This window comes from Phoenix dactylifera, chromosome 5 (assembly GCF_051530095.1).
Source record: "Phoenix dactylifera cultivar Ajwa chromosome 5, Ajwa_hap1_PhDact_Kaust_v1.1, whole genome shotgun sequence".
Lineage (NCBI taxonomy): Eukaryota > Viridiplantae > Streptophyta > Magnoliopsida > Arecales > Arecaceae > Phoenix > Phoenix dactylifera.
The window spans coordinates 37,023,531-37,042,362 of NC_143194.1; the positions used below are offsets into that span (position 1 = coordinate 37,023,531).

Genomic DNA, 18,832 nt, shown 5'->3' on the forward strand with positions numbered 1-18,832 from the left:
ACAGACCACAGCACCTGCAGCCCAATCTTCTCACGAATTTTGGGCCTCAAACCATTCAAATATCTTGCTACTCGCTGTGGCTCAGTTTCATTTAGATTATTCCGTGCAGAAAGTCTGAAAAATTCAGCGGTGTAATCAAATACAGACTTACTTCCTTGGGCACAGTTCTGATACATCTGAAATAAGTACTGTTCATAGTCAGGTGGCAAAAACCTTTCCATAAGCAATTGTTTCATCTTCCTCCAAGTGCGAACTAGTGCCTTTCCTTGGCGGTGCCTGTTTCTCTGGAGGGTATCCCACCAAACAGCTGCGCCGCCTTTCAGTCTGAAAGCCACGAGTTTCACCATACGCCCCTCAGGTACTTCCATCATCTCAAAAAACCTCTCAACTTCAGACACCCAATCAAGAAATTCTTCAATATGCATATTCCCATTGAAAGTAGGAATATCCGCTTTTAATCTGTACTCGTCATATCTTCTGTACCGTCCACCCTGCTGGCCATGCTCGCAGACTTCTTCATCTTCATCAGATTCGTCTTCCTCGTATGGACGCCGTTGATGGAAGTGGGTATTGCGCTCCTCATCGCGCCCCTCATGCCTACCACCCTGCTGGCCTCGGGCGAAACCTCCGACTCCTAATCCATGGGTGTTTCGGTTGCGGTTGGCGTTGAGTCCCATGCCAGCGAGCAACTCACGGATTTCCGCCATCTGCCGACGTTGTTCCGCCATGAATTGCCTCTGTTCCTCAATCGCCGCCCATATAGCCTCTTGCCCACGAGCAACGTCGCTGGGATTGCTTCCTTCGCCTCCGTTATTGGCCATCAAGCCAGGCAAATCCTTGCTCTGATACCAATTGACGCAGTGAAAGCGTTGAAGATTGGATTCAACCAACGTTGAACCAGGAAAATTCAGAAAACTCAGAGTTTTCAGAAACTCTCTGAAACAGATTTTTTTTATTGACGGCCAAAAAAAATCTTCTCTAAAACGTGACAGCCCTTTTATAGGCCACTCCATACCCTAAACATTATTAACAGGGTTTACAGAAATACCCTGCTGAATTAGAGTCCTAGCTAAAGTAGAACTCTGAAATAGGAAGCTGGAACAAACTAAGAAACATAAACTAAATAGGAACTCTAAAACAGAAGCAGAAAATATTCAGCAAATATTCAGCTAACAGAAATAAAAATTATTCAGCCTCATCCTCTTCCAGATTCCCTTGGACTGTCATACGCTTCCGGAGTCTTTTGAACCTTCATCTCATTCGAGCGATCAGCGATGATCTCCTGTTCTGCATCACTATGCTAATATAATGCTGAGTTCTGCAACTGGGCGACTGAGGCATCATACTGCATGAATACAAAAATCATGCTGAATGATTACATTTATGAGATCAAATATGACTGCAAAATGCAAAAAAAGCAAATATGCAAGACGGAGATGCGAAAACCTTAGCCCACAATAATTCCAGCTTGCTTTTTAGATCTTCATGAAGGAATAGTTTCAGACTATAGTACCTCTTTCTTTAGCTGCCGGGATATAGAGTTCCATCTCACTTCCACCCGCCACAGTATAAATATGTAAAAGAATTGACAAAAAATGATGATCCACCCAAACCAGACATACTTCATGAATCCATGAGCATAAAGAAGAGTTTTTTGCTTTTTCATTCTAAGATTAGCAATAAAGAATGTGCAGGAACCATGTATTCACCTAAGATTAGCAATAAATAATGCACAGGAACCATGTATTCACCTTAGCATCCAAAATGGTTTCAAGTTCAGAAAGCTGATCTTGAAATCCATAACTGACAACACCCCTGACATGAAGATACATATAAAAAAGTAGACTGAAGGAATAAATACATACAACAGTGAGCAATAACGATCGGTCTGGCTTCTTGTCGTCAACTTTAGGGGTCCATCCTTTTTCTATAATGTTAGTTTGTCTCAAGCTTAGAAGTCACGATGTTGACAATATGGCCGTCCTGGTCCATCCTTCTCTTTGATGTTGTACATGACAATCCATGGCAGAAGCTTAATCCAATACACAACAAAAGATGCAAGATAACCAAAGAAAAGAATGCTACTAGGAAAAAAAAAATAGGTACAAAATGACATGATTATCCAAGTAGCCCACTCCCAGGTACAATTCCAACCCATATATGCATTTCATGTTTTATATATCTGTATCATCCTATTACAGTGTTGATATTCCAGGTATGAAAGCTGGTTCAACATACCGAGTGCTGGTGCGCTTCTATACCGCATACCGGTTCTCGATACATCGGTACATACTGGTATCAACCGGTGCAGCAAACCTTGAATTAGACTAATTCCGGTAAAAACAGAGCACAGCCAGTGATGCCACAGGGTAACAGTGAATGATGACAAGACAGCAGAATAACGAATTAATCATAGAATGAATCATTATTTATACATAGGCAGTTAGAAAAGAAATAGAACGCACCTTCACTGCATTTAGCCTTTTTAGGACCATGATCACAGTATATAAGACTACAAGATAGTGATGTTTCAAAGGGGAAAAGAAAATAAAACTTTGTAGTGCAAACTTCAGCCGATGCGCGCGTATGCTACGTCCACTAAAAACTTTGTAGTCCATTCAACAACTCCTTTCGCGCCAGCAGTGAACAAAAGAAATTGAACCCAAAAAATAACTTACGAAACAAGATCTTGAAAACGAAAACGTAGAAACACTACATGATAATTAGAGGGGAAGATAAAAAACGAATCCTGACTTCGAGTTGACCTGACTGATGATGGACGGTGGGTGCAGGAAATATAACGAGCCAGCGGTCCCCGCTCATCTTAAGTTCCTTTTCCAATCTTTTTGAAGCGGACATCATCTTCCCCGATCCCGTGTCCATCACCGCGATCGTGTTCCTCCGCAATGCCACTTCATATACCGCCACCTCATAGCTGACAAAACCCAAGAAAAATCAAGAAACCACGAAGGGAAGACAACAAGAAACCTCTTCTTGGAAAAACAGCCAATCTTTATTTCAAGAAACCTCAATGAAGGAATCACGAACCAAAAGCCCAAGAAAACCCATCGATGCCTCTTCTTATAAGAAGAAACAAGGAACGTTTTTCTTTAAAAAGAAAAAAAATTCAAGAAACTTTCTTGGTTCGAATTCTTGACATTCCCTCTTCTGCTTCTTGGCTGAGGCTCCCGCTCCTTCACCATTCGCCGTCTCCGGTGGCGTTCTCAAGGGATGCACGGCGGCCGGAATAGCCATCGGCGTCGGACGAGGAAATCTAGAAGGGAAGAGAGGAGGAGGAGGAGGAGAGGGACACGGGGTTCCCAAAGAGGGCTCTCATAGCTTTCCAGGAGGAGGAGGAGCTTCGGAGTTTAGAGTTAGCATTGGGAGGAGGTGGGAACTGGAGGAGGGCGACCCCTCCTCGTTAAAATCTCGTCTCACGACTCAACCGAGAGTGATTTATATAGCGGGCTTTCCGTATTTCGGTAACGGCCTCGACCTGACCTCTGAATCACACACGCGCGACGTTCCCCTTCTTACTGAAAATAGTTTTTTACGGCGTTTGGTACGGATGATATATCCAAATTCAAAATCACCATCAATTCAGAAAAAAATATAAATATACCATAAATATATTTATATAATATATTATATTATATTATATTTATAATATATTATTAATTATGTTATTGTTATATTATTTTTTAATAATAATTTTAAATTATAATAAAAATACATTAGTACTAATTTTAATTTATATAATAAATATATTTAATATATTATTTTTTGTTTATTATATTTTTCTAACTAATTTTGGAAGATATCTGAATTGTTGTGCACCATTTTAACCGCTATAAGTATGGCTTAACATGAATTAGAACAAATATCTGCCATATCGAAGAGCTGAGTCGTAGATCAAATTTTTAGAGATAATAATTTGGCCATACGATATCTGATTGAAATTTTCTGTAATTATTGGTATGTCATGAACACAAACTAACTGCCATAATTTATGTCTTTTTTGCATTCAAATAATAAAATAATGACCAAAGATTCATTTTTCAGAATTTTAGCTGGAAAAGATAATTACTGTTCAGTAATGCAGTAGCTAATGATAAGCACTTATAAAGATCTAATATTTTATTCTCAGAACAGATCTAGGCGACAGTTGGTTATATGTGAAACCAGTGCTGCTAAACCAACTCTTACCTAAGTAATTTAGGACATAGATTTAAGGTTTGTAGGCTAAAATTAAAGGGTTTGCTGCGCCAACTTTCTTTACCCTGGTTATCCTCCTCCTCTGTACTTGCTCTCTAACCCTGTAATATGTTAGCAGGTTGAAACGACGGTGGATGAAGTTATGTCGTCTCCTGCCGTCACACTATCACCTTATGAAACAATTTTGGGTAGTGTTCTCCATAAGCCAGTGTCTCCATTACTAAATATATTTGTTCCCATCTAAAAGTCTAATACTTAGAAATCATGACTCTGCAATTTCAACTACGATAATAAGAATTGCAACTGCAATTAGAATTGTCACAATTCAAATTGCATATGCAAAAACTGTTTCTTTTTGGTTTCTATGTTTGATGATTGCAAACGCATTTGTAGTTATTTAGTTGTATGATATGGAAAGACATAGGATAATCCTAAAGTTACTCTTATTGAATTATTTATTTTTACCAGGGGATGGCCGACTAGTATTATATTATTACAGTTATAATGATTATTATATTATTACAATAAAAATGATTATATTATGATATGGAAAGGTATGGGATAATTCTAAGCCCTCGTTCCGGCAAGAATTCTATTCTGGGTCTCTCGTCTCCTCACCATACAGAGCCTCTACCTCGGCGGGATGCCTACCTCGATAGAAAAAATTGAGAAGATGGGCCGTCAGATTCAGGCTCTTAGGAGACAGGCTTCGAGGGCAAATAATGACCTCAGCTTCTCCATGAAATCTTTTTTTTGTGCCATATCGTAGAGAAACCGATTCCACCTCAATTCAAAATGTTTTGAGTGGAGCTATATGATGGTACCTCGGATTCTTTAGATCATTTGGAGAGCTTCAAAGCTCTTATAATATTGCAAGGGGCCACTGATACCAAGCTTTGCAAAGCTTTTTCTGCAACTCTTTGCAAAGCGGCTCGATTTTGGTTTTTTGAGCTTCGGCCTAAATCTATTCATTCATTTGAGCAGTTCGTATGTCTTTTTACAGTACACTTCATCTCCAGCCGAAGGTAGTGTTGTGGTTCCGATGCATTGCTCGACATCAAGTAGAGAGAAAGAGAGCCCCTTAGATATTATGCAGCAACACTAAAAGTTTGCGATTTAGATCAATCGGTCGCAATGTCAGTAATGAAAGGTGGCCTAAGGTCGTCTCGTTTCCTATGCTTCTTGGAAAAGCACTTCACAGTGGACTTCGCCGAGATGTTGGCACAAGCAGAGAAGTATGCCGACACAGAGAAAGTCATGTCCTTCTATCACGAGCCGGCTAGAGGAAGACCCAACCGAGGGGGCAAGAGAAGATGTGAAAAGATGGTGCATCAAGGAGTACTTCACCCCGAGAAGAGGAGCTCATGTCGGCCTAAAAGTCCTCCTCGAAAGTTTGAGAGGTATACTTCTTTCAATGCACTGAGGACTCAAATGCTCATAGAGATCGCAAGCTAACGTTACCTACAATCTCCGCATAAAATGAAGGCACCAGCCAACAATAGAGACAAGAAGAAGTACTGTCGCTTTCATCGAGACCACGAGCATAAGATCGAAAAGTGCATCCAACTCAAGGATGAGATTGAGGCACTTATCCGACGTGGATGACTAGATCGGTATGTGCATGCTCGGCTTGACTGAGAAGGGCCTACCTCAACCTCCGATTAGCCACCCTCGGACCCGACCGATAATTGCCCGACAGCAGAGGTTATCAACTTCTATCTTTCAGATCAAACAATAATGACAAGCATATTCAACTCAAATAAAATAAGGAACATCCCAGAAATATTTGGGCCCCAACCTAAGACCTCCAAGGTTAACGGTAGTTCGGTAAGAAAACCATTTGCTCCTATGGAGACGCCTCGGATATATCCGAGACCTCTTTAAGCGAGCTCACTTGGAATTTGAAGTAAATCTGGAGATAAACTTCAGAAAATTATATGAAGAACTCAAGGTTGGCTGGGGATCCTAGCCGATTCTCTGGTCGGAATTAAGCTTAAAAAGAGGCATCAAAAGAAAGGAAATTTGGTATGATAAGTCGAACTCAAATAAAAAAATAAGTTACGTACGAATCGAAGTCAGAAACTTGAAAAAAAATTTATTTTCTTTACCTCAGAATACCCAAACAAAAACAAAATACACTGAGCTCGGTTTATTCGAGTAAAAACAAAAGAAAAAAAGAAACAAAAACTTCATTCCTCTTCGTCGTCGTCATCAGCACTAAAATTGATCCGAAGGGAACTGAAGTCTATCCCTGGAAAAAGTCGAAGGGCTTGAGCTCAGCACTCTTCGAAGCCTTTTGCAAAGGCGTCAGTGGCATTCTGGATGGACTCCTCTTTGAATTGATCCGAGGAGAGAAAATCTTCGACCACTTTAGCATCCTCCTCTTCGATTTTGTCAGCCATCTTCTTGGCCTCGACAGCTTCCTGCTCGACCTGAGCAATCTTCACATATAACTCTACTACTTTCTGCTCAGATGCTACGAAGACCTCTTCGGCCTCGGACAAATGGTTGTCTGAAATCATTGCATAGTCCAGGTGGCCGAGGCTTGAGCTTCTGCCAACTCAACCTTGTACTCGGCCTTCTTTGCTCTCTCTTTAGCTTGTTGAGTCTGCTCCTCTGCCTGCTCGAGATCGGCCTTTGATTTTGCTTCAACCTCGATGGCTCTTCGCTCGGTAGGTTGCCACTTCATCGCAAAGTCCGAAGCATGCCGCCTAAGCGATAAAATTGCCTTATGCATGTACCTGATCTCATGGGCATGCTGAAAGGAAGAATAGTCAGTAACCAAAGCAAAAAACATGGTGAACTTTACAAAACAGAAGCTTACTTAAACAACCAAGGTGAAAGCTTCGTCGATCAGGTCATTGGAAAGAGCACATAATGCTCTTGTTTGCACGTAACTGAATAGCTTGGACCACATCCTTGGCCACCTACGGGTTGTTAAGGCTGAATTGGACTCATTGATAGACCATCTCGGAATTGTTAAGGCTGGATTTCGCGGAGGCGATTGTAGGCGAGGCAACGGTCGCGGCGGCGGCTACGGGACCTGCGGCGACAGGCAGCGGCCGACCACAGACACCCACGGACGGCGGCAAGTGCGGAGTTGTCGGGCGGCGGTGCTTCTGTGGGTCGTGTCGAACCCTAGTGGTCGACCATGACGTTCCATGGCGGCGGTCTCTCTACGGACCCAACGCAGGTAGGCAGCGAAGGGGGGCGTGCTCAGGGAGAGACACAGTGGAGCTTCTCGGCAGCGGGGAAGATTTTTTTTTTATTGCCGTCTCCCTGTGATGCTTGATCCCCGGACAGCTACAGGCTCAACTTCTAGGAGGGGGGGTCCATGGATAAGTAGGCTGCAAGAGCCGCCAATGGTCTGGCGGCGGGTGGTAGGAACTGATGTAGGGCCTTTCCTCTTTTCCTCAGTGAGAACCGAGAAAGAGGGACCTGGTGAGAACCGAGAGAGAGAGAGAGAGAGAGAGAAGAGAAAAGGGAAATAAGATTTTCCTTTCTCTTCGCAGTGTGTGTTGTGCAACGACCATCAACGCATTTCGGCATCCGCGGCATGAGCCCCAAGCAAAAACCTCGTGCGGCAGACATGGAGAAAGAATCGGAGGTGCTCCGTCCATAAACCGGATCCTAGGGCTTTGGCAGCAGGGACAAAGTTGGCTTGTTCTGATGCCAAGCTGATAGAGGACCACTGCAGGGAAAAGAGAGGAGGATGAAGAAGAGAAAGCAAGGAGGAGGAGGAAGAAGAAGAAATGAGGCTAGGATTTTTTTTATTCAATCATTCAATGCCTAATACATGAGAGGGCTGGCCTTTAAATAGGCCTTACATCATGACTAAGTCAAATTAATCAATTGACCAAGTCAATCAATTCACACTGACTAAATTTAGACCCTTATATCAATTAATCCCTTACCAAAATTGATCTACTCAATTGACTTGTCTCCTAACAAAACAACCGACCAAATTGATTTGACTAAAACTAAAGTAAAATACAAAAAATAAAAATAAAACAAACTCAAATGACCCAAGTCTGGGCCTTACTCAAATCGACGACTCAAGATCATCTCCGAGCTATAACGATGTCAATCCCTGGTGCGAACGCGAACGAGTGGCTCTGATGTCCCCATCAATCTCAGAATGAAGACCTTGGAAGAGCGAGCTAGAACTGAAGGAATGTCTTCCACTGGAGCTGACGAGCTCGGACCAACTAGTGCCGAGGTAGTAGCCTCAGATGATGACGGACAAGAAGAAACAACAGCAGTAGATGGTCGGGTGAGGATGACTCCCTCCAGAGGAGCCGACCAAATCGGTGATACAATTTTGACTTTGGACGACTCTATCCGATCCAAGAACGGGTCAGCGGCTCCCCCTCTTCCTTGGGTTCAGACAGCTCGGGAAATTCTTGATCCGGCTTGCCTAATCCCCTGGGAAATCTCCGAGAGGCGGAGACCTTCAATAACCCGGCCTTATTCTTCTCGACGTGGTCTAAACCCTTTTTTTTTTTTTTGGTCAAAACGCCCCCAAGCAGACCAGAAGGCCTCCCCAGAGTGCCGGGCAACATAAGAGGCGACGCAGTCTGCTGCACTGTTCGCCTCTCGATAGGCATGGGCAATCTGACAGGAAGTCAGCTCCCGCACCAAATTGCGAGTGTCCCGTATCAAAGGGTGACCATCCCCATATGTGTCCACTCCTCGTATCCAGTCAATCACTGTAGAGCAATCATCCTCGAGAACAAGTCTGTCGGCCCCCAGAACACGTCTCGCAAACAAAACGCCCTCCCAAGCAGCCTGCAACTCTGCTCCCACCACCAAACAGCCAAAAATACTCCGTCCTTCAGCAGCGATAAATGTACCCCGGTGGTCCCTGATCACGAAACCCACGCCCCCAGATACGCCATCCTCCGCCATACCACCGTCGAAGTTCACCTTAAGATAGCCAGGAGGTGGGGGTACCCAAGAGAAGAAACTAAACTTGGACGCTGAACCAGCAGTGCAAGTACCCCAGATATCCCTAGTCCTCCCAGGTGGAGCCGACATGGCCAACATAGCTGTCTCCGCTGCCTGCCGCAGTGCTCTCTCCGTCACAGCCCGTAGGGACAACCGCCCGCCCTCGAAGAGACGGTCATTCCTAGCCAGCCATATGTGATAGGCTAGGTAAGCCACAATGGATCCTGTCTCAGCATCCCTTGGCCTCCGAGTAGCCTCTCGCAGATACCGGAGCATATCCTCCACCGACTCCCACATAGGAGGGAGCAGCGTCGAGGCCGATCTCCAGCACTGCACAGCTATAGGGCATCGGAGGAGTACGTGGCCAATGGTCTCCTCAGCATCCAAGCATACCTCGCATAGTGATCCCATCCTCATCCCTCGTCTGGCCAACATACTCCTGGTCGGAAGGCAACCCCAGGCCACCTTCCATAGAAAAAGCGCCACCCGGGGATGCACCCTCATCCTCCATATCCATCCGCCATCAATCCGCCTCTCCGGCTCCCTACTGGTCCACGCATGGATGTCCCTGGCACGCACCCTCGACCGGCCTGTCGGAATCCAGACCAATCTGTCAGGCTCCGCCCGGAGCGGGATCGGTAAGGCCAAAATCCTCTCCGCCAGGTGCTCCCCAAAAGTCTCCCGAACGAACACCTCATCCCATCTCCCCTCCCCTGGGACCAGCAAATCACTAACTCGATGTCCCATCAGCCTACCCGTATCCACCATGGCCGGTAGCCTGCTAATCGGTAGCTCAATCACCCAGCTATCCTCAAGGACATCCACCGACACACCATCCCCGATAGCCCACCGGATCGCCGGAAGCACTAATGTAGCCCTAGCACTGATCTCCCTCCAGATAGGGGAGTGGAGCCGCCCCGCCCTAACACCAACCGTCAATGCACCGTACTTAGCCCTCATCAGGGAGGACCATATGCTCTCGGGCTCCAGCATGAGGCTAGCTGCCAACCGCATAACCGAAGCCTCCCGTCGCGCCACCAAGGACGGCACTCCCAAGCCACCATGTCTAACCGGCTGACAGACCACCTCCCAAGCCACTAGATGTGCACTGCCTCTGTCACCACGCCTCCCCCAGATAAAGTCTCTGATAAGCCGCTCAACTGACCTCAACGAAGATACGGGGAGGACAGCATGGGATACAAGATATATCGGAATAGCACTGAGGACTGACCGTGCCAATGTGACTCTACCCATCATAGATAATGTATGCATCTGCCACCCTTCTAACCTGTGTCTGATGCTGTGCTCAAGAGAAAGGCTATCTCCACTACGCAGACGTCGCCCAAGTATCGGCACACCCAGGTATGTCAAAATGCCCTCCTGCTCACCAACTCCCATGGTCTCCATGATAGCGGCCTTTATCTGAGCCTTGGTCTTCGGACTGAAAAGAATAGACGATTTATCCAAGTTGATCAGTTGACCAGAAGCAGTACAGTAGGCATAGAGAATCCTCCGGATCGAATGTGCAGTCTGCCTGGTCGCCCTAGCCAACAGTAAGCAGTCATCAGCGAATAGCAAGTGGGAAATCGGCATAGCCCTCTGCACCGGCCTATAAACCTCCAGAGTCTGTGAACCCACTGCAGATCGAAGAGCTCTGGACAATGTATCTGCACAAATGATGAATAGCAATGGGGACAATGGACATCCCTGGCGAAGTCCAACAGATGTATTAAAGAAGTGAGAAGGTGTGCCATTTACCAGAATGGAGAAGGAGGGGCCCATCACACAGCCCATAACCCACCTAATCCACATCTCATGGAAGCCAAAGCTCTGTAAAGAATATCGAAGAAACTCCCAGCACATCCTGTCATATGCCCTCTCCATGTCAAGTTTGACCCCCATGAGGCAACGCCGCATAGGAGCCCTCTCCAGATCAAACATGAACTCCTGGGCAATTAGGACATTATCTGATATACTCCTCCCCCTATGAAAGCACCCTGCTCTGGGCTGATAATCCTGGGTAAGATCCCTCTAAGTCTAATTGCCAAGATCTTTGCCGTGACCTTATACAGGGTAGAACATAGGCTGATTGGCCTAAAGTGGCCAGGCACAGTAGCATCCTGGCGCTTGGGGATCAATGTAATAAAAGTCCTCTGCCACTCCGGACTCATCATGGCCGTACTAAAAAACTGCTGGATGGCCTCAATAACATCATGGCCAACAATCGACCAATACCTACGAAAGAACACGGGTGGAAAGCCATCCGACCCAGGTGCTTTGTCCCCCTCTAGGGACCACACCGCCTCCTGAATCTCCCGCCCCGATACCGGACTGATCAGTGCTAAAGCATCCTCATCGGATACCCCCTCAGATGGAAGGGGTAGCTCAGTATGTATCCCACTACCTGTCCGCTCTGTCCACCTGGCCCTGAAGAACTGCTCAAACACCCTGCATATCATATCTGGATCCTCTGTGGTCTGGCCATCCTCGCCCCTGATAGATCTGATCCTGTTCCGCTGTCTTCTGATCAATGTCGACTGATGAAAGAACTTGGTATTTCTGTCCCCTTCCTGAATCCACTGAACCCTCGATTTCTGCCTCCAGAAGATCTCTTGTTGGTGAAGTAGGGAGTCATGCATAGATAAGAAGGATCTCAATTCCGACAACTCCTCATGTGATAAACCTCCCCCCGAAGCTTCTCGTGATTGTAGATTTGCAATTGCCTCCTCTAACTCCTCAATTCTACGGAATATGTTCCCTACTTCCACCCTATTCCACCTCCGAGGATATCTCCTTGTCAACTCAAGTCTGCGAGAAATCCGATACATAGCATCCCCCCGGACAGGCTTGCACCAAGCCTCACTGACAACACCCCAAGACCGAGGGTAATACAGCCATAACCTCTCAAACCTGAAAGGGCAATAAAAAGGAATGGGTCTATCAGTACTCACCAGTATCGGACAGTGATCTGAAGCTATCCGCGAAAGATGTTTGACATGATAGTCTGGGAACTCCTGAATCCAGCCAGCCGTGGCAAAGGCCCTGTCAAGCCTCTCCCACACTCTAGCCGGACCCTGTTGATTGTTGCACCATGTGAATCTGGGCCCTGTGAAACCCAGATCTATCAGCCCATTTGTAGAAATAAACTCCTGAAATTCCTTCACCTTCCTCTGATATAAGAATTGCCTCCCACCCATCTTCTCCTGTGGATCATCTATACAGTTAAAATCTCCTGCAATCAACACTGGGTGCCCCTGATCCACCAACTTGGAAGCCTCCTCCCACAATGTCCTCCGAGCCCTAAAGTCAATACTAGCATATACAGCTCCAAAAATCCATGGCCTCCCCTCCCCTTCTGATATCACCATAATCACTTCCTGGCTACTGACATTAAAGATGTCCACATTACCACAATCCAATTTCCAAGTTACAATAATACCTCCCGACAACCCCTGAGATTCCACAGCATAGAATCTCCAAGATCGCGGAAGTGCCCTCCTAGCTCTCACAATACTCCTCCCGGCTAACCGGGTCTCAGATAAAACACAGATATCAGGGTTGTGCACCTGCACCAACCTCCGAAAAGCCGGGGCGAAAGAAGGTTTCCCGGCCCCCCGACAATTCCAAAGGATTAGCTTCATTGACAACCAGGTTCATTTGCCCGGCTCTCCCTCCCAGAGCCGACCCCACTGTCCACATTCACTCCTTCCTTGGGAATTGGCTCAGCGACATCCCTTTGCACCGCTGCCAAGACCTGAGACAAAACTTGGCTGTGGGCACTGTGTCCCTGTGCCAAATGGCACACAGAGTCCACAGTAGTCCCACCTTCCTCCCTGCCGCAGCTGCCTTTCAAGCCGGCACCACCCACTGCTTGAAAGGCCGTCTCCAGACCTTCCGGCTGTTGCACCGCCCCTGCCGTCGCCTCCACCGCCGACCAGACTGCCGAGAGGTCCCCAACCGAGGTGGCACGGGAGAGCCTCCAGCCTGCAGGTCGTCCGCTGCTAGCTTCCCGCCCACCGCCGGCCGCCACCGCTGCCCTAGGAGGTCGGGAACACATCGGTACCGTCGGCGGAGGTGAACTCCGGCTCCTCCGGTGCCCTCCCGCCACTGGTCTCCGAAAACCCATGGCCGGCCGGACGCCTCCTGCTGGGCACACAAAGTCGGCACACCGATCCCTTTTAGACGGGCTGCGGGCGCGCTTCAGCGGACTCAAACCCGGTCCGCGCCCCGAATCCGTCTTGGGTAAGCCTCGGTTAATTGAGGCCGGCCCATCGCCAGGCCCACCTGACCCCGGCTTTGAACTAAGCGGCCCAAAGCCTGTGTTCTCCGCCCGCCCACCCATAGGGGAGTTGGGCCGCAAAGTACCCTGGATACCGGCCCGATCTCCTGCATGCGGGCCCCGATCAGCCAACTCCGGGACGCTGGTCAACTCGGACAACGCGCCAAACACATTCCCGGGTTGACTCACCCCTCCTCCCGAGTTGCCATTGGAGCATTCCCCTTTGTCCTTGTCCGGTGACTTCCGCCGTGCCACCTTGGACGGCTTCTGCCATCCATCCAGGTCCACCGGAGAGCCAGAGGGGATCGTCTCCCCACCCACCGAAGAAGCCTCCACACGGATGGGCGTACCCACTGGTTTGGGACCGCCCTCCACCGCCATCTGCATCCTTGGTTTCTCACTCCCTTTTCCAGTCCACGCTTGCCGGACTCTGTGGGTAACCATCCACGGCCCGTACCCCGGGGTCTCCGAAGGGCCGTTCCCACTGACCCCTCCCTGTGAGGAGACTTCCGACGTTCGATTCTCCTCCTCCATCACTGCCTTACCACACCTTTCTCCTAGAATCTCGATCGGTTTAGACACACATGAACCTTCCCCATGGCCCACTCTCCCACACCGGCAGCACGGATTTGGAAGGTTCTCAAAGATGAATGCTTGCCAAACCCTCTCTTCCATCCTCTGTGTCTTCCCCTTCACAAAGATACCACCTCTCAAAGGATTTTTGAGGTCCACCTCGATCTTGACCCTAGCAAAGCCCAGTTTCTTGCCTTGCTCCGTTGCCTCATCCACCGCCAGCGGCCTACCAGCCTTCGCCGCCATCTGAAGAATGATGGACTTCTCCCAGAAATCCAGCGGCAGCCCGGGCATCCGAAGCCAGACAACCACCTTGCTCAACCCACCTACACCCGGAGTGAAGTTTGGCCTCCACCGTTCCATGGCATGAAGCTGCCCTGCCACCATCCATGGCCCCCAACTCAGTGCCATCTCCCTGTGTTCCTCACAGGAAAACCGAACCACATAGAAGCCTTCCAGCAGTGGGAAGATCTCGGGGATATCAGAGAGCTTCAGAACCCGTCTAAGCTCCTTAACCACCCATTCGGCAGGGACGACCCTTCCCAGGCTCCGAATCAGCACCGTCGAATCCATCCATGGCTTCTTGGTCTCCTCCAGCTTATCCTCCTCAACTTCCACCACATCATCGTATCGCCTCTGCAACGCCTCCAGCTCCGCAGCAGGGATGTGAAGATTCGTCCAATGCGGCCGCATCGGGGCACCTCTAGCCACCGCCGACCACGACGGCCCCTTCGCCCCTTCCCCCACGTGACTTCGATTGGGCCGGGTAGATACGCCATCCACCGACCCAGTCTTCCTTTCCACCACCGGCTCCGCCATGTCTCCCGCCCTCCTACCGTTCGAGAAAATCCCCGTGAGACTACCCAAGGTCACACGAAGATTAAAGCACCCGCTCCCCGCTCACCCCGCTTCGATCTGCTACAAGCTGTTCTTCGGTGCCATGGATTGGAGCAAAGACAATAGTAGGAGACAGGGAGTGAAGTGGACAGATGGTGGTAGGGGAATCTTCAGCTCCCCTTCCTTTTATTCAATTGCTTGGCAAGATTGTTGGCTAAACCCTTCGACTGATCTACATTGTTGGCTTTCGACGAGACCCGTCTCCCCTCAGCAAGATTGTATCTTTCTGAAAGAAATCGCTTCACGGCATCAGAAAACCCCAGCCCATCTGTACTGCCCTTGCCCGTCAAATCGTCTTCCGACTCCATCCCATCTTCCCATATTCTCGGGTTCCGACGACTCCTATCTCATCTAAGAACGGATCTTTTTCTTCTAGGTTCAGCGCCTCCTCCTCCTCCTCCTCGGGTTCGGAGAGCTCGGGATCCTCGTCCGGCTTGCCTAATCCCCTGGGAAATCTCCGAACGGCGGAGACCTTCAATAACCCGGTCTTCTCCTTCTTCTCGACGCGGTCTACATCGTTGGGTTTCGACGGCTCCACCGGATCCAAGATCCGGTCGTTTTCCACCAGAGGCGCCTCGTCGGGGTCGGAGAGGTCGGAAAGTTGTCTTCCCTGGCGGCCGCATCCCTTTGGAAAATCGCGGTGGGCGAAGACCTTCCGGCGCTTGCCATTGTTGGGAGCGACGACGGCGGCACGCTTCGACCCCATCGGAGGAGACGAGAGAAAGAGATGGGAGCGAGCGAGAGGCGGCAAAGAAAGAGGCGATGAAGGGTTTCTCTGGACGTTCTCCTGGCCGAGAGGTATGTATATCTCAAGATAGGAGGGAGAGGGGAAGATCGCGTAGTTTTAGCTTAACAGTGAACGGAACGTCTAAAGATTGGGCCGAAATCCGAATGGAAAGAGATCGGCATATCTACACCCATATTTATTTTATTCAATAAATACAGATACAAATATAAATATTAGTCGAATATAAAAATTTATATTTATATTTATTTTACACAAATATAATAAAATATCAAAAATATGAATATAAATCAAATAATTAAACTTTATAACCATAGAATCATAGATATTACTAAGTGGGTGATAAATCAAGCTAATAGCATATTCATACGGCCATTTATTTTTGTAAAAAATTCAAGTGTATCATATAAAATTAAATAAAATTATAAATAAAATTGAATATTCGAATACGGATCGGATGGTTATTTATTTATATCTATATCCATTTTTTTTACGGATACAGATATTAATCGGATACTCAAATTTCTATTTATATTCGAATAAATTTGGACATAGGAGCTACAGTTACATTCATTGAGGCAAGCTATGTCCTGTTACATTCATTGAGGCTGTTACATTCATTGAGGCAAGCTACAAGTTCCATCTATCTTTTCCTTGGTCTTCCAATTTAGCTCCTATACAGTAGTGATTAACCTTGGCCTAGTTATTTAAGTTTTCTTTCTAAATTCTCATTTGAGGTATTTTATGATCTTTAAACATTACATTGATCTTTATATGTTCAGATTTCACATTAAAAAATGAACGATGTCAATAATTATCAAACTCTGTTCCCACCATTTCTGAAAGCATTTTGAACCGTCGCTGCAGGATGCTTGCTGGAACTCCATTCCATGTCATTAGAAGCATTTTAACTCATTATTGTTCTTGACTTCTGATTTCTTCTTGATCCTTTCTGCTTGCCAGGGTCTTCTCAGATGTCCAAAAAAAACTTGTCCACACCATCTTAGTTGCTTTTGGATCACTTTATCCCATTCATATAAGTCCTGTACCATATCATATAATGAACTAAAATTTAAAAAGAGCATCCCAATACACAAGACTAACGCCACTATGAGTCCAGCGACAATCAACTATACGCAGCCTTAGAGCCACAAGTAGAAAGGTTATTTTCGTGCTTTGAACCTATGACACTCAAATCATGATGGAGAAACCATCCTCTAGCGCCAAGGCCCACCCTCTAAAAGAAAATATAGAATTTCAACCAAAAAAAAAAAGATGACCTAAATTTTCCCTTCTTTTCCTAATAATATCAGCTTTGAAAGCATTCAGATATCTTTCCAGCATCACTTCTGAATTCAACTAATTCTAAATATTAATACGATTCTTTCTATCATGCTGCTCATTTTGATCCCAAGATAACTATTTACAAAAATCATTATGTCCATCCAGGTTGAGGTGCTGAGCTGTATTCGACATCCCAACATGTTCCTGCTACTTGGTGCACGTCCCGAGTATGGTATTTTGGTTTATGAATACATGGACTATGGGAGTTTAGAAGATGAACTCTTCCGTCGAGGCAACACTCCACCAATCCCATGGAGCGTGCGTTTTAAAATCGCTGCAGAGATAGCTACTGGACTATTGTTCCTCCACCAGGCTAAGCCAGAACCTCTGGTTCACCGAGACCTGAAGCCAGCAAACATCCTCCTAAATCACAACTATGTAAGCAAGATCAGTGATGTGGGCCTAGCAAGACTAGTCCCACCATCTGTAGCAAATAGTGTGACAAAATACAGAATGACGTCGACTGCTGGAACATTTTGTTACATCGACCCCGAGTATCAACAGACAGGCATGCTCGGTGTCAAATCTGATATATACTCTTTGGGAATAATGCTGCTCCAGATCATCACAGCAAAGCCTCCAATGGGCCTCACACACCATGTGGAGAGAGCAATTGAAAGGGGAACCTTTGCAGAAATGCTCGATCCAGCTGGCACTGATTGGCCTGTTGAGGAGGCTCTTTCATTTGCTAAACTCGCTTTGAAGTGTGCAGAATTGAGAAGGAAAGAACGACCTGATCTCGGGATGGTCATCTTGCCTGAGCTCAACCAGTTAAGAAATTTTGGACATGCACACCAAGAAAATGCTGGTGGCGGCATTTTTGGCACTGCACCACACAGTTCTAGCATTTCACATCAGAGAATGAGGTCTCTCACCAATCAGGTTAGTTTAGTTTAATTTGAAATAGAAGCCTTTTAAGATCTGTCAAGCAGTATGAAGCAAAATGCAACAACTGTACTGATCTGAGTTGTTTGTGTTTGCGCAAGCAGGATCAGGTATCAAGCAATTCAATTTGTAGTGCTCCATGTTTGTCTTCAGCTGATAGCTAAGGACTATAATGGCATCAATCGAGAGAGAAGCAGAATCTTCATAGACACTCCCAGGGGTATCAGAGAAGGTTGGCAAATAAAAGGGTCTTTGATCTTGCGCTATGCAAATGTTGTAATGAGATGGTTGTTAGCCAGCTTTTGAGGATTGCAACCAATGATGTTCCACATATTGACATTTTGCCTCCTCAAAATACAGGAAATTGAAATCTCTTACAGCTTCAGTTGGCATTATTTAGATTTTAAGATGACTGATCAAACTAACCAGCATTAATTCTTGCTTCCTTCTACTTGTATCCGCTTCACACCAGAGGTCAACCAAGCAAGATAACTCCAAGGATCCCATTTGCTAGAATAAGGTGAATAATGATAACAAAAATATGTTTCATTACATGATATAAAAGAATTATCATATTGCAAATTTTTCAATGTATTAACCTCGCAAAAACAAGGATCTTCATAAAAGAACAATATGTTTTCATACCAGAAAAAAAAAAAAAAGTGATGTGTTTTACCAGAGTAAGAAAACACTAAACAGGTCTAAGAATCCAATCTTTGGACCAATCAATCCATTTTTGGCACACATAAAAATATTAATGAGGAGGCTTTGATTATCAATCATCATGTCCAACTGATGATGCAGTATCCGCATAGTGCAGCAATTTTTGCCTACAGAGTCGCTAATTGGACTTATTTCTATTTTTTGATGGAGTGTCTCTGAGCATATTTTCGTTGAGTGAAATCAAATCCAAGTTGGGTGGATTATCGATTTATGAGAGTAGATCC

At 46.4% G+C, this 18,832-nt stretch overlaps 1 protein-coding gene across 1 annotated transcript; it reads left to right on the plus strand.

The window, feature by feature from the left end:
- The first annotated feature begins 17,149 nt into the window (after window positions 1-17,149).
- LOC103718663 (U-box domain-containing protein 34-like) lies at window positions 17,150-18,270 on the plus strand. The gene is made up of 2 exons (XM_089930984.1): window positions 17,150-17,882; window positions 17,990-18,270. The coding sequence occupies exons 1-2, from the start codon at window positions 17,193-17,195 to the stop codon at window positions 18,047-18,049; spliced, it is 750 nt and encodes a 249-aa protein (XP_089787110.1). The 5' UTR covers window positions 17,150-17,192; the 3' UTR covers window positions 18,050-18,270.
- Window positions 18,271-18,832: the final 562 nt, after the last annotated feature.

What these genes read in the sequence shown, in the direction of transcription:
- LOC103718663 (XM_089930984.1), top strand. Translation starts at nt 17,193, where the DNA reads ATGGACTATGGGAGTTTAGAAGATGAACTCTTCCGTCGAGGCAACACT. An exon ending in TGAGGTCTCTCACCAATCAG is followed by an intron (nt 17,883 to 17,989) that starts GTTAGTTTAGTT and finishes TTGCGCAAGCAG; the next exon opens with GATCAGGTATCAAGCAATTC.